Genomic DNA, 14,313 nt, shown 5'->3' with positions numbered 1-14,313 from the left:
ACTGGTTTCAAAGCAGAGATTTGAAAAATAATGAGAAGACTAATTAAAAAAAACTAAAATGACAGAAATCAGCTGCGAACAACTGAAAAGAAAAAAACAAAATTTTCGTAACCAATTACAAAAGGAATAGGAAGTGAAGTGCTTGTCTGAGATGAATTAAACTGCAATTTAAATTTAAATATTTATCTATTTCATGAATTTAAACTATTGAACAGGTACATTCTCCTGCTTTTAAATATTTGATGTGTTTATCTTGCACCTTGTACCCAAGAAAGCTATTTAAAACCTAATTTGTAGAGCAGATAATGTATCTGATAAGATTATTTTAATTGTTTAAATAGTGCTATTTATGTAGACATGATACAACTTTGAGACATTAACTGAATTGTATTTAATTAATTGATAAAGTTAGAAGCAGTAGGATTCGTCTACCTAAATAAATTCAATTTTGTAAGTCGCTTCTTAGGACTGTTGGTACTTATCAATCAAAGTAATAAATATTGATCAAAACATCTCTTGTGAAAACTTCAATTAAAAATCTGAAAATCTAATTAATGTTTCTTTTTGTTATTTCAATTTATATTTTTTTCTGGTCCTTCTTCAAAAAATACCTAAAGGACCCGGTAGGTACATAAAAAGTTTGTGTTTTTGTTCAGGTTCAAAAATGTGTATCCTATTTCTATACAATGGAGCCTATGATGAAGAGAGTGACTACAGCCTAATATTATTATCCAATAGAGATGAATTTTATGACCGGTCCTCGCAAAACATGGCTCCTTGGCCAGAAGATCCTAATGTTATAGCAGGTGGGTAAGAAAATATTATTTTACTTCTTATATTACCTACACAGTGATAAAAAAGTAGCAATTTGAATTTTTATTTCATTTTTGAAAGTGTCTCTTAGAATCTAATAAAATATGAACAAATGTATTATATTCCTTTCTCCAAGGAAACTCGCCTGAGTACTTTTGTACCCGTGCCTTTTATTTTGCCGCGCTTTTGCGTGAAAAGGCGCCATAAACCACTTGGTCTTTTTTCCTATTTAATATGCTTCTATATATTTGCAATAGAGCAATGCCATTTGGTGCTTACAAAATAATAATAAAATAGGAAGATAAGATTTATTATACTTACATCCTATTCAAAAGACGATAAAGCTTCTTATTTACATTTCGCCAGGCGCGATACAGCGATCGTTACTATGGCGATAAACAAAAATAGCCGTTTTGTCTGACGCTATATTGAATATCGAATCACGATGTCTATTTTGTGGTTGTGGTTGAGGTCACCACACCAAAACCCACAGTGCTTGACGTGTCGCGGGTCGATCCCCGCGTAGGACAAGCATTTTTGTGATCCACGAATGCTTGTTCTGAGCTGAGTCTCGGTGTCTTTGTGCATGTGGATTGTATGTTTGTAAAACCCTCCGCGGCACAAGGATTAAATTCCATACTGCAGGAGTCGTTTTTTAACAAAAAAAAAATAAGATCAAAAATCTGATGACTGAAAAAATAAATTACAAAAAAACATAACATTAAATAGAAGTACAGTATTATAGATCAAAGTAAACTTAGTTATACCGACTCTAATGCACAAAGCCCCGATTGCACCTGCGTCATTATGGTACCTACCGTAATAATGTCAAATAATAGAATGATAAACATGCATTGATAAGATAAGGGGCGAAGAGGCCATTGTACTTTCGTTTGCTTCTACAGGACAAATAGTGTGACAAAATGAATTACAGTTGTAATATTTTCCATAGGAAATATATACCTATTTCAGTGATTAAAACTCACCACCAATCAAGTAAAATGTGATGATTTTTTTTAGAAACATTCTTCTCGTGAAGTAATAAAATCATATAAGTTTGCAAATTGCTTGGGTTCCAGTCGAATTCCGCCATTTACAATGGCCGATGGATGAATAAAAAACAGGCGAAACATTCACTGTTCATACGATAAATTTCCAATAATTTTGTTGGCAAAATACTTGGCGAATATGAATAGTGTCAAATTTAATTCAATTTCCATTCATTCACCAAACATTGCTAATTTCGGAATTGGGGCCCAGGTTGACTCATGACTCTGTATTGCGTATTCCTCATTCACTCGCCACCTTAACACTTTAATTATTGCACATCTTCATGCCTAGCCTTTCCCCAAATATGTTGAGGTCGGCTTCACTTATGTGGTTATAGCTTAGCCACGAGCTCCTCCTCCTATTGCACATCTTGTTTAAGTCAATTAAGCTCTTAAACTTTACCTTTTTCTCTCAGGACGTGATCTTGGTATAGAGGACGGTGGAGCGTGGCTTGCAGTGTCTCCGTTACGGAAAAAGATAGGAGTGATATTGAACCTGCCAGGGACAAATAAGGAAAATGCGAAAAGTACGTATTACATTACCCTATAGGAAGCTCGTAGGGCCCATCGTTTTCTCGGGGCTGTGCTGAAGGCGAAGGAAAGTATGGTCCAATTTGGGAGAAGAACGATCGCGACGTGGTTAATTATTATTCTTTAGTTAATTTATGTTGGGTAAAATATGCGTTTACAGTAGTAGACACAATTGTATGCATTGATGACCACATCAGAAGAAGCCTTACACCGCATAGGATTTACGAATCTAGGGAAGCTTCTGCACTGCAGTCAATCCTGATTAGGTCTTGCATTCTACTTTTAATAAGTACTTTTAAATATGTTTTTTTTTTCAGGTCGAGGAAAAATAGTCGCAGAATACGTAAAAGGTGAAAAGCCTGTCAATGAGTACGTAAAAGAAATTAAAGATTACACAAAGGAGTGCAATGAATTTATTTTTGTATCAGCTGAATTAAGGTACCTATAACTTTATAAGCATTTTTGTTTTGATAAAAACTGTAGGGCATTCGTTAGATAGGCAGTTTCGTCGTTAGAAATTCAAGTGCCAATAATAATCCTGCCGTTATCCCAAACAATTTATTTGGGGTCGGCGCAATAAGTCTGCTTCTTCCATACCATCCTATGATCCTATCTAACGTCATCTCACAATAAACACTCTTTGCAGCCATGTCGTCCTTTACACAATCCATCCGTTGGTCGTCCTCTTCCCCTATATCCATCCACATCTATGCTCAACGCCTTCCTCAACATGATTCTCATTCTTCCGGATAACATGGCACTATAAATATAACTGAAAAATGTTTTCTTTGTTCAGAAGTTCCGGTCCTTCAATATTTTCCTATAGCAACGCGAATGATCAGTTATTACCTCATAAGGATACCTATTTGGGCTTTGGCAACAGTCTGCCTGAGAGCCCGTTAAAGAAAGTTGAAGCTGGCAGAAGTAAACTAATGGAGATCTGTACTGAGTACAAAAAGATTAAAATGCAACGAGAGCTCATCGAGAAATTGATTGAACTGTTGAAATCAGACGAAAGGTAATGATTATCTAAACTTACTAGTAGGGACTTTCCTGTTGCTAAGTGCCGAGTTGTTCACTGGATGTATTTAATACCTGCCGTTGCCAAGGGCCCGCTATATTTCAAGTTATCACATGTGTTTATCTATTAAACTGTGTACAAAATTTCGCACGTTCGTTCAGTGATTTTTGCGTGTAACAAAACAAACATGCCTCGATATTTTGATGATCATATCGTACCACCTCAACTACGTCCCGTAATAAATTAGACAGACAATCTACACAACGTAGTCCAGCCATAATGTAATGCTGTTTACAGATAAATCATATGAATTTGGCTCCGACTGCTATACGAGTTGGATTCCCACCTAGGACAAATGTTAGTCTAATGAGCATGAACACTATTTTGTTTTGTGTCTGTGGGTCATTTCATTGCTTTATTTTATAGGCACCTGCCAGACCAGCAGCTGGAAACAAGGCGTCCAAACTTGTATAAAGAGTTAAGCTCAATATACGTATGCGTACCACAAGGACGATATGGTACAAGGTATGTTTTCGCCAGAGCTATTTGATAAAACAAAATTTTACTACTCGATCATTAATTTAAGGATTTTAGACGATGCAGCCTGTAAAGTCTCGGCTTAGTTTGCAATGAACAACCGATCTCTTTGATGTGTCTCTTTTGTCTTAAAATATTGTCAGTTTTTAAAAAATAGTTGCGAAGTTTGATACCTAAATAAACTTATGTATATGATATTTGCTGTCATTTCTGTAACTTTATTATTTTGCAGAACACACACATTGGTTCTAGTGACTAAAACTGGTCATATGAATATTATTGAGATCACCCAACAAGCTCCGATCGACCCGGCCAACCCGCAGTGGCTTAGAAGCGAATTCCAATACGATATTGAAATGTGATATTAATGAGTAAAGTAAAACAAGTATTATTTAAATACAATTTGTATTTTTATTTTACAATATATCTTCCCTATACTCTAGTACAATAATAGGAAAGTTTTGATGGAAAACTTCAAGTCTGAGGTTGAACTTTACAGGTTGAACCTTAGCCACGAAGGACCAATGAGCGTTTTATTTCATGGTTTACAATGTTGCGTAATTTGAAGTGGAACTTATTATTGACATATAACATTATCTATTATATTTTACTTTATTTCTAAACTGCCCAATTACGAACTTTAAATAAATCAGGCACAGAGAAATCAACATCTTGCTCTAACACACAAGCCAAAAACTTAGGTACATTCAATAATGTACCGGAAATTAAATGAGGAAACTTATTTTGTTTATCTTCAACATACATGAACATCAATCTTTTGCTTATAAAATCTCCACTTATTGAAACATTCGCAACCTCTATATAATCTTTTAAAGATGTGGAGTACATCTGAACCGCAAGCCTTAGCGACTCCCACATATGTAGCTTTTCAGCTGGTATTAATACTAATCGAAAATGAAATCCGAGCTTTCCATAAGCATCTTTCAAAATACCTGTCAGGTCTTCAAGTATTTTATCAACATCATCAGCAGTTTTAGCAGCCCCAAAGAACTCTATAACTGATGACTGACTGACATGGAACAGGCTGTCTTCATCACATGGTGATGGTAAGTACTGCCTGCCCATAGTGAAGTATTTTAAAGGCAGTACTTTAGGATACAAGACATTCTTAGCGTGGTACGCAAGAAATGAGCACAGGGATGCACCGCCAACCAAGTGCATGCGGTTATCAATATTTACTGCTGAATCCTCATTATGGTGTAAAATAAAGGTGGAATCTGGACTTGTATGCTCAAAACCACATCCTTCAACAACTAAACTTTTAACGAAGTCTGGATTTGAAAATTGAATGTATTTATTTTCTTTCAGTATCTTGTCAAAATAAAATTTTGCGCCAAGTTCAAATAGAGCAGCGTCGCCTTTTAAATAGTAGTTTTCATTCTTTTTAAAGTCAATAATATTGAGGTCTTTGCCTATTATAAGATGGTTTTTAGCATTTGTTGGAGGTTCAAGATGTGTGTATAATACTTTAGATCCATCATCTGGAGTGCGAGAATGTAAACTGTTTGGTAATTTCAAAACTTCAACAATAGCAGCTTCTTCAGCTGACCATAAAGGTGCTTTTAACTTTTTTAAGTTATCTCTCATGATGTCACTTTGTATTTTAAGTTTCTTTGTATTATCACTGTCAGGTTCGCTTTTGATAAGTTTGCCTAATTCTCTAGAAATTTCGTCTTTTCTTTTAGTATACTCTAGTTTTCTTGTATTTAAGTCCTCATACACTTGCCAGAGGTTTTCTACCCGAACCAAGTCAATATTAGCCTTTCTTCTTAGTAATTCTTTTAAAAGAGTTTCTTTGTGCTGAATTTTCTCACTAAAATCAATATGTGGTGTTACATAAACAAAGTGTTCAGTTGCCTTTGCCCCATTTATAAAAAGTGCTGAATGTCTTGTTTGTGAAATTTTGCAGTCCCATGCTTTATTGATTATATTAGTTAGGCTTTTACGGATCATTTTCACTGACTTTTACTTTTTTGCTTGGACTAATTTCGTCTATGATTGCATCGCCATCGGCGTCTGATTTCGCAGTGTTTTGAGTGGTTATTTTTCTTTTACTTGGCAGTTTGAAGTTTCCAAAGCCTGCCGCGCGTTCTGACTCCTCTATAGTATAAGGTTCTAGTTCCAAAGCCTTCAATCTTCGCTTGTGGACCTTTGTTTTGAAATGTTCATTCAACGCTTGATCGTCGATAAAATATCTTGCGCAGTGTATGCAGTAGTGCTGCGCTGCACCAGGCAGGTCTAGGTCTACACTTTGATTCAATAATTTATCAGCATTTTCTGTAAATAAAAGGCGATTGGTTATGAATACAGATTGCGCTTCTGATGGATAATATTGCATGTATTAAAGTAAATATATTTAAAACCTTACAAAAAAGTAATAGATCCACTTCAATAAAGCTACAGAAGGGCTTATTTCAACACCAATAAATAGATAAATATTTTGGTGACTGCATTTGCTACATAACCTCAAAACACGCATACACCATGTGACAGATAACCAATCGTAAACATAGCGTACCTTCTTTTATATCGTCGTCTATTTGGTCCAGATCCTTCTTCCTATTTCTGACTCTCCACCTTTTTTTGAGATGAGTATCACCGTGATGGTACTTCTTTCGCTTATAAGTCATGGTAAATTATAAATAAATATTGGGAATGAAATACGAATGTGAGAAACGTATTTTGTTTGTGTGCAAATGTCAACTTTAATTTGACACAACACTTTCTGAACCTAAGCTAGTGCAACGGCTTTTGGCAGAGACTATAAAACCATTCAATGATTATATACTCTTTTTGGTTTTGGGCATGGTGAAAAATCTTAGTGAATTGAGTCTCTGTCAATTCACATGAATTGACATGATCATATCGAGACAATCGTATGAGAACTAGCCAAAATCTGATTGTTTTGCAAGGTTTTTTAACTAGTGTTTTAACAAATTGTCGTATACATTAGAACAGCAGGCGGGTATGATAATAGATAAGAAATTGCCCGGAACCCAGCCTCGGGACTCGAACCCGAAGACAAAAGACTAGAGCTTTTAAGCTTAGATTTGTATCAGCAGTATGTTGTAAAAGATAGCGAGATAACGGGGCAGGAATATAAAAATCAAATTCATTTCATTTATTCATATAATATAATCTTACAATAATAAAATTCAGGGAAACAGTATCATACATGAATAAATACAATGCTAATAATAAACAGTGAACTTTCTTTCTGTATTTTAAGTTAATAAAATTTGTTTTATTCGAAAGAAAGTGAAAACTATAACAATATTCTTATCGATATATCCATCGATCGTAGATTGTTAATGATAGGAATGATTTGAATGAATCATTTAACATCAATGATTATAATTTATTTGCAACTCGCAACAGTAAGTTACTATGGCGTAACAATATGTAGAGTGGGCGACGCTACAGCCGCCTGTTACACTAATCCGACTCGGGCACCGCTCAATTTTAATTATACATAAAAATACTCTCTACAAATGATAATAATGATACGACGGCGCCGCTCGCATTACATGACTTATCATCTAGTGAAGGCATCAATGAACCTGAACGACAACGCAAGGTGAAGCAGCACGCACACTCGCAAACATAACACAAATTACTTCGTGCCACTAGTTACGCCTAAAGTAAAACTAAACGTATCTAGAAAATATATCATTTACCGTAGAGACGCCGCGCAACCGGCGCAACCCGGCCTCTCAGATAATTTCAACTGGCTAATAACATAACTATGTGGGCATCATTATATACATATAACAATATTATCATATCTGATGTTAACTATTGTTTTAACCGAATTATTGCACGGCATGTTACTGGGCTGCCGATTGAGTAAACACATAACCTGTTCAGTCGTCTTGCATAGATTCTATATTCCACTATACTTTTTGGAAACAAAAAATAAGTGATTCTCATAATTATTGATTAACAAAGATAAAAAATAATAATAAAGATTTTACATTAATTGCTAATTTCCGATGTAATTATTCGAATATTAATTTCATTATATTTTTGTTTATTATTTGTCGTGTTGTATTTCCACTATGTACATATACGTATATTACATGTCGTATGTACCGAGTGGCGGTGTCTGTGCTTAGAGAGGCCGCAGCTTCAAGAATGTAATCCTTACTCAAGGGCCGGGAACTCGGGACTTCACGAGGGGTATATGTGTCTCATTGACGGTTCAATGGACGTAATATGTGACCTCTATAAGCACCGTTTGACACAACACTACTCTAGTTCGCACTAAGTCGTGATAACAGCATCTAGTTCACAGTACACCAAATATTTTACAATATTAACTTTTTCTAATTTTAGAAACATGTGTATGTGGACTGTATTGATATAAGACAGTTAAACATGAATATTTTTATTATACATCGTTACTCTTCGCAGTTTCATTAAAAACTGCGATGAAAATAAAAGAAATGTCTTCATAAATAGCTAGTGAATGAATGATAGTAACTTCTGTATAATAGATAACCAAAGTTTACTCTCTCATCTCGCGACAGTCCCACACAAAGGTACATGATTGCTGAACATTTAATATTCGATTATCGCGTTAACATATTAATGTGTAAGTGACCGCTTTAAACGAAGTTAATATTAATCGCAAGCGACAATTCTCATGATATCTATATAACTCTCATACACGATTAAAAAATAAAGCACTTTGTAGTAATGAGAGCTATTTAGCAATCAAATATATTAATATAATAATTTGTACAGGCTAACAATATTTAATCCGTGACGTATCGGCCCGACGGCTAAACTACGCGTAACATTTCAATTTCAATATACTCTATGCACTTTCGACCGTCGACATAATACTTTTTTTACAGGGGACGCAAAGGAAACACTATAAGTTTAGGCCTCGGCGCATAGAAAAATAACCCGCACTTTCGAGTAGAAAACTTAAGCTAGTTCATAAGTCCTACGCGAAGTCGGCGACGGAGCGGTCGCGAGCGCATAGAGCGGGCGCTACGGCGCGGCCTACATGCCGTAGCCGTGGTAGGGCGCGGGCGAGGGCGCCTGCGCCGCGTAGGCGTAGGCGGCGCCGGGCGCCACGCCGGGCGCTACGCCGGGCGCGTAGGCCACGCCGGGCACGGGCAGCGCGGGCCCGGCCGTGAGCATGAGCTGCGGCTCCATGAGCATGGCGGGCTTGGCGTCGTGCTCGGCGCTCTCCGTGCTGCGCTTGGCGTCCGCCTCCTCCAGCTTCTCCACCTTCGTCGTCAGCTCGCGCACCGTCTGGGAACACAACGGTTCATTAGTAAACACGTCTTCTATTATGTATCATAAATATAAGCATATTTATAGTATTTTGCTGTTGTTACCTGAATAAGGAAGGGCATAGCGAAGTCGATGATGTTATGTCTCCACGCTAGTTCGATAACTACGTCAGGTTTCAACAGGTCGTAACACTGGAAAAAAACACCGATTAATATGTTTCACATGTAAATTGATTTTATGTTCAATATGATATCTTTTGGTGAGATATCTTGTTACCTGGTACAAGCAGGCTGAGAAGCACTCATAATTGTCCCTCTCGAGGAACCAGTTGAGCAGTTCCTCCGCGACATCAGGCTGGCGCGACTCTGACGCGTACTCCATGGCGTCCGCGTACAGCGCGTCCTTCTTGCATAGCTCCACACTCTGCTTCCATCTATTGTTGCCTATTAAACACACGTGGAACATTAGGATAGATCGATCGTGAAATCGAGTGATCGCGAATTATAGATCGTGAAATAGGAAAATATTACAGTGCAATCAATTTTCCCATCTAAATGGTACACAAACACTCCGTCTTTACCCCAGAGCAGAAAGCAACGATTTGCATCACATCAAGGATCAGCAGTATAAAAAACAATTGTGGGAAAATACTGGCCGAATTGAGAACATTTTCCTTTAGAAGCCTGTTCAGAAGTTAAGTATTTTTTCAGACTACTACGATGTATGACTGTTTAGTACCTTTATATAAGTAAGCGGCGATCCTTCTGAACTCGGTGAGTTCGTGTTTCTCTAGCTGCTGCGCGAGCGCGATCGTATCGAAGTTGTCGAACGCGTCTATCGATGTCCTTAGACCCTGGAATAGTAAAATTAACATTTGAATAAAAAATATGGTAATTGTGAAGCATATTTTCATCAGCAAGATATTGAAACTCATAAACAGTGTTATGCTATCCTTGTATCTCAATTCACCAATCTTTTCTTTTTTTCTAATTAATCTGAATTATGTTGCACTTGGTGTTTAAAATATTTCTTTCCTGTATTCTAATTAGGTCTCTACAAACTTTATTTTCCACAATAAACACTTTATTGGTACACTGCTAATATCATCAACTGTTGAAGGAAGTGAAGTGAAGGTTAATTCAACATATTCCTTGTACATACCTGGTAGTCCTCCTCATCAATGAGCAATGAGTTGAGGGCTTCATTAACAGCCTTGTTGTTGAGGCTCTGTACAGAGCGCAGATAGGCCTTGACGAGCTGCAAGTGTCCGGCCTTCGTGAAGAAGGTGACGGCGCGCGTGTGGTCCATGCGCGGGGCGAGGACCAGCAGCAGGTCGTTCAGTAGGAGAGGCTTATAGTCCAGGTAGAACTGGATGGCTTTGTAGTATAGCTCCATGTTCGCGACCTGGCGGTGATAGAGAATTGAATTATTGTGGGAAGCTTAGGATTTTGTTTAGGTAGAGCGAAAACATTGCAACCACTAGTGGATTTCGGTATAAGAGTCAGCAATAATAGTCGGTAACTACACTGAAATCTTTAAGAGCCGTTTTTGTGCTTTTGGGGAACAACAAGGGCTCAAGTACTTAAAACTAAATGCTAATTTGAAACATGTCTTGGGAAATACTGGTAATTTTTAAAACCTTTTAAAATTTTGATTAACTATTGGTGCTAAAATCTTATTACAATAGAATTTTATCTCAACTAATATCTTGGTTAACTTTGCAACCAAAGTTTTGTAAAACATCAACCTGCTACCAGTTTATGTATAACAATAAACATCATATGTAGTACATACCTTGGTGATAATATCCTTGAAGTGTCCCTCGCGCCAGGCCTCGGTGGGATGCTGCATCATGGTGAGCGCGGCGTTGTCGTACTCCTCGTACTTGTCGTACAGGAACACCAGCTCCGACCACAGGTGAGCTTGTTCCGCCGCGCGGAGAACCTAATAATGAAATTATAGGTAAATATTTGTTTGTCAGTGGTGGATTGTAAGAAGGTTGCATGTATTTTAATAATTTTCTAAATTTATTTACTCGATTGTATCGGCGGAACTTTTGTTTTGTTTATTCTTGAAAGTTGATTGAAACACGAAAGATAGATGGCTATAAGTCAAAATGTTATTTATCAGCATGTTAAAACAACATGTTGAATTAGTTACTACTATGTATATTGCCATGGTGACTTCCGCAAATGAATGTAAGAATGCACGTTTATCGTTTATTCTCTCGTATTATAGTAGTCAGCAGCAACTAACCTTAGGAATATTAACTCTGGACCAGAACAATTCCAGATGTTCGCGCATCTTGACGGGCTTGTACTTGGAGTAGAGGATGGCGAGCTCGGTGAACATGCCCATGTGTGCCCTCTCGAGGCCTAGCGCGGCCTCCAGCAGGCTGATGAGCTCGTCGAAGTGTCCGCGGTCCTGGTAGTAGTTGATGAGGTCCTCCAGCTCGTCGGCGTGCACTACGATGTGCAGGCCGCACATCTGCGCGAGGCGGAACTCGCCCGCGTCCACGCAGGCGAAGCACACCTCCTTCCAGGTGCGGGTCGAGTTGGCTTTGCGGGCGCTGTCCACCGCACCTGCAATGTACACAAAATTGAATTTAGTATAGAGGTTTAAGAGAAATAGATAAATTTTACGTAATTTAAGGTCAAATACGAGTACGATTTCCTGTTTTTAGGTCATTAATCATTTGAATAATCATTGTAATTGAATTTCATCCCTATTTAGTGATACAATTAACTTCGTCAACCACTTGTGGTATAAGTCGAATTTGTCACTAGACCATGAACAATTGGTTCAGAAAATAAAAACCTGCACTCCAACCCACTGTAAAGATTACTAATAAAATATAACGCACCCTGGAATTCCTTAAGATGTACAAGTGTGATGGCCAAGCGAGCAAAGTTGCTGACATTATTGTATAGCAGTTTGGCTGCATTATACATCTTGTCATCGAAGCAGCGGTCTCCGATCTTCTGTATGTCTGCGTGGTTCGGGCCCGAGATGAACTCCTCGAGGTCGGCGAGGCGGCCGGTGCGGGCGTACGCGTAGATCAGCTCAGACTCGATGTAGGACTCGCGCGCCTTCTTGCGGGCCATCTGGTGACGAAATGGCTTGGTTAGATTTTGTACGGTATGGATGTAGGTGTTGTGTTCTTATGAAATGATAATGCAGTATATGCTTTCGAAGAATGAATATTTATGTGATAGCAATACATAGCGTAGTACTTTAGTTTAGTTAAGGCCGTTTCAGCTTATGAATTTCGGTTGGATCCGGAAGTAGTGCGACGATATGAATCCGTCTCACGAAATGTCTGAACGAAACACGAAACATATCAGTAGTTTTGAATAATTCTTAGGAACATAGTAATTAATTTGTGATAAATAGGTACAGTGGTAAGATAACGTAAAAAATCTGTACGTATGTTATAACTTAGAAACAGGTACCAAAGTAATACGAATGCACTATTTACCTGCAGGTACCGCACGAGATCTTCCCAGGACTGTGTGTCAGTGGCGGTGGCCACGACGTCCATGTAGGCGGAGGGGTCGTCCGCCTTGATGTAGGAGTCGATGGCCTCCTTGACGCGGCCCTGCTGCAGCTGCGCCTTGGCCAGCTGCGACCACACGCCCGCCTCGTTGCAGCGCTCCGCGAACTCGTACGCGCGCTCTAAGTCCTTCACTTGCTCGATCAACACCTGTTTGATGAAATATAAATGTTAAAACTTTTTATTCAACACGATTTTGAGTAAATGGGTTAGATGTTGTATTTACTGTCTATAAATCCGTCAGTGTGTTCTCCTGCGTATCTATTAGGAGATTTTAAAATTATTGACTTGAATTTTGAATTTTATTGTCTAGAGAATAAGACACTGACAATGGTCGATTTAAATTCGGGATCAGTGACATTTATAGTTTAATCAATTAATTTCTCATTAGTTTTAACTGTAACCTTCATTGATTTATGAAAAAGTATAGGTACAGACACAGTCACCCTAACACGTCAATTAAAATGTATCCAAGTTCATATAACTACCAACTTTCTTATAAGAGACTATGTATCTCTTTTAATCTATAGATGTCTCACATTATCCAACAGATTGGACAGTATTTTTAACATCATATTTATTAGGTATTCACCTGAATGGCAGAGGTGTTGACATCGAACTTCTTGAAGATGGCGAAGGCCTCCTCATAGAGTTCGTTGTTGATGGCGATGTTGGCGATGTCGGGCGCGTCGTAGTTGTCCAGGCGGTTGATATACTCCATTACGCGGCTACGGTCCGCCTTTATTGCTGTGTAGGAAGGTTGGAATTTGAATGACAGTTAAATTTGAGTACATTGTTATATTTGTTATATACTGGCAATCATTGAAGTTGGTTTTCAAATTTGTATTTGTTTCTTACTAAATAAAGACTTTAATTGTGGTACAAAAAAGTGCAACTTTTTGATCTACAAATATCTCTTTGTAGCACCTCAAACTAGCTAGAACAAGAATCAGAGGATAACCAACCAATTGTCTAGAAAATATTTCAAATGGACAATGTTCTCTTTTAACGTCTTAAAAATACAGCTTTGTTAGGACTCTGAAGGACGTAATTAATAATACAAGATATATTACCAGTAAGTATAAGCAAGTTCTGCAAGTTCCTGTGGTCGGAGAACACGGAGTTGTCGAGTACAATCTTCTCGAGGAGCTCGATAAGCTCGTTAGGCAGGTCTGCTGTCATGAATGCCTTCACTGTTACCGAGATATCTTCAGGGTCCTGGGTTTCTGAGAGTGCTGTTTGTACCACCTGTAATGTATGTTCCAGTGTTATTTCATTCGTAATTTATTTATTTATAGTGCCCTGGAATACTTACAGGTTAAAAGATAAAACTTAATTAATAATTAAAGAACAACCTAATGTTAAATATGTGTGGAGGTTTGAGATAAAATTTAGCTATTTCCCATTCTACTTTCTTGACTTTTGATGGCAAAAATTGCATATAATTAACATCAGTACATCAAGAAGTAAGATAGGCCGCATTGGACGGGTATATGAGCATGTCCTCTGACTCAACTGGCGTTGTTTCATCTAATGGCATA

At 37.8% G+C, this 14,313-nt stretch overlaps 4 protein-coding genes across 7 annotated transcripts in view; 1 reads left to right on the top strand and 3 right to left on the bottom strand.

Moving 5' to 3' along the window:
- The first annotated feature begins 62 nt into the window (after positions 1–62).
- LOC113493899 (transport and Golgi organization protein 2) lies at positions 63–4,353 on the top strand. 3 transcript variants are annotated; one of them, XM_026871932.1, is made up of 7 exons: positions 63–215; positions 657–806; positions 2,279–2,389; positions 2,711–2,831; positions 3,190–3,411; positions 3,841–3,939; positions 4,184–4,353. In XM_026871932.1, the coding sequence occupies exons 2-7, from the start codon at positions 665–667 to the stop codon at positions 4,311–4,313; spliced, it is 825 nt and encodes a 274-aa protein (XP_026727733.1). In that variant the 5' UTR covers positions 63–215; positions 657–664; the 3' UTR covers positions 4,314–4,353. The 3 variants fall into 3 exon arrangements, with proteins under 3 accessions (XP_026727733.1, XP_026727739.1, XP_026727746.1); XM_026871938.1 differs by lacking the exon at positions 63–215 and adding an exon at positions 363–450; XM_026871945.1 differs by lacking the exons at positions 63–215; positions 657–806 and adding an exon at positions 1,641–1,809.
- Positions 4,340–5,945, bottom strand: LOC113493890 (serine--tRNA synthetase-like protein Slimp). The gene has a single exon (XM_026871925.1). The coding sequence runs from the start codon at positions 5,923–5,925 to the stop codon at positions 4,570–4,572; it is 1,356 nt and encodes a 451-aa protein (XP_026727726.1). The 5' UTR covers positions 5,926–5,945; the 3' UTR covers positions 4,340–4,569.
- On the bottom strand, positions 5,889–6,690 carry LOC113493920 (zinc finger protein 593 homolog). Its single transcript, XM_026871956.1, has 2 exons — positions 6,491–6,690; positions 5,889–6,249 (listed from the first exon to the last, which is right to left on the bottom strand). Exons 1-2 carry the CDS (start codon positions 6,600–6,602, stop codon positions 5,915–5,917), a joined length of 447 nt encoding a protein of 148 aa, XP_026727757.1. The 5' UTR covers positions 6,603–6,690; the 3' UTR covers positions 5,889–5,914.
- A 393-nt stretch (positions 6,691–7,083) lies between these two features.
- The window catches only part of LOC113493842 (clathrin heavy chain), a 28,612-nt gene continuing 21,382 nt past the window's right edge, over positions 7,084–14,313 (bottom strand). For both annotated transcript variants that reach the window (XM_026871876.1, XM_026871883.1), the window contains exons 17-27: positions 13,846–14,020; positions 13,365–13,519; positions 12,698–12,922; positions 12,083–12,323; positions 11,476–11,801; positions 11,014–11,163; positions 10,381–10,623; positions 9,958–10,072; positions 9,496–9,662; positions 9,324–9,410; positions 7,084–9,237 (exon numbers count right to left, since the gene is read on the bottom strand). In XM_026871876.1, coding sequence (XP_026727677.1) covers positions 8,983–9,237; positions 9,324–9,410; positions 9,496–9,662; positions 9,958–10,072; positions 10,381–10,623; positions 11,014–11,163; positions 11,476–11,801; positions 12,083–12,323; positions 12,698–12,922; positions 13,365–13,519; positions 13,846–14,020 — 2,139 coding nt within the window. In that variant the 3' untranslated portion in view covers positions 7,084–8,982. The remainder of the gene's footprint in view (positions 9,238–9,323; positions 9,411–9,495; positions 9,663–9,957; positions 10,073–10,380; positions 10,624–11,013; positions 11,164–11,475; positions 11,802–12,082; positions 12,324–12,697; positions 12,923–13,364; positions 13,520–13,845; positions 14,021–14,313) is intronic.

The sequence above is a fragment of the Trichoplusia ni genome, chromosome 1 (genome assembly GCF_003590095.1).
Source record: "Trichoplusia ni isolate ovarian cell line Hi5 chromosome 1, tn1, whole genome shotgun sequence".
Classification (NCBI taxonomy): domain Eukaryota; kingdom Metazoa; phylum Arthropoda; class Insecta; order Lepidoptera; family Noctuidae; genus Trichoplusia; species Trichoplusia ni.
The sequence above is the reverse complement of the archived record's forward strand: the minus strand, read 5'-3'. Positions and strand labels throughout refer to the sequence as shown.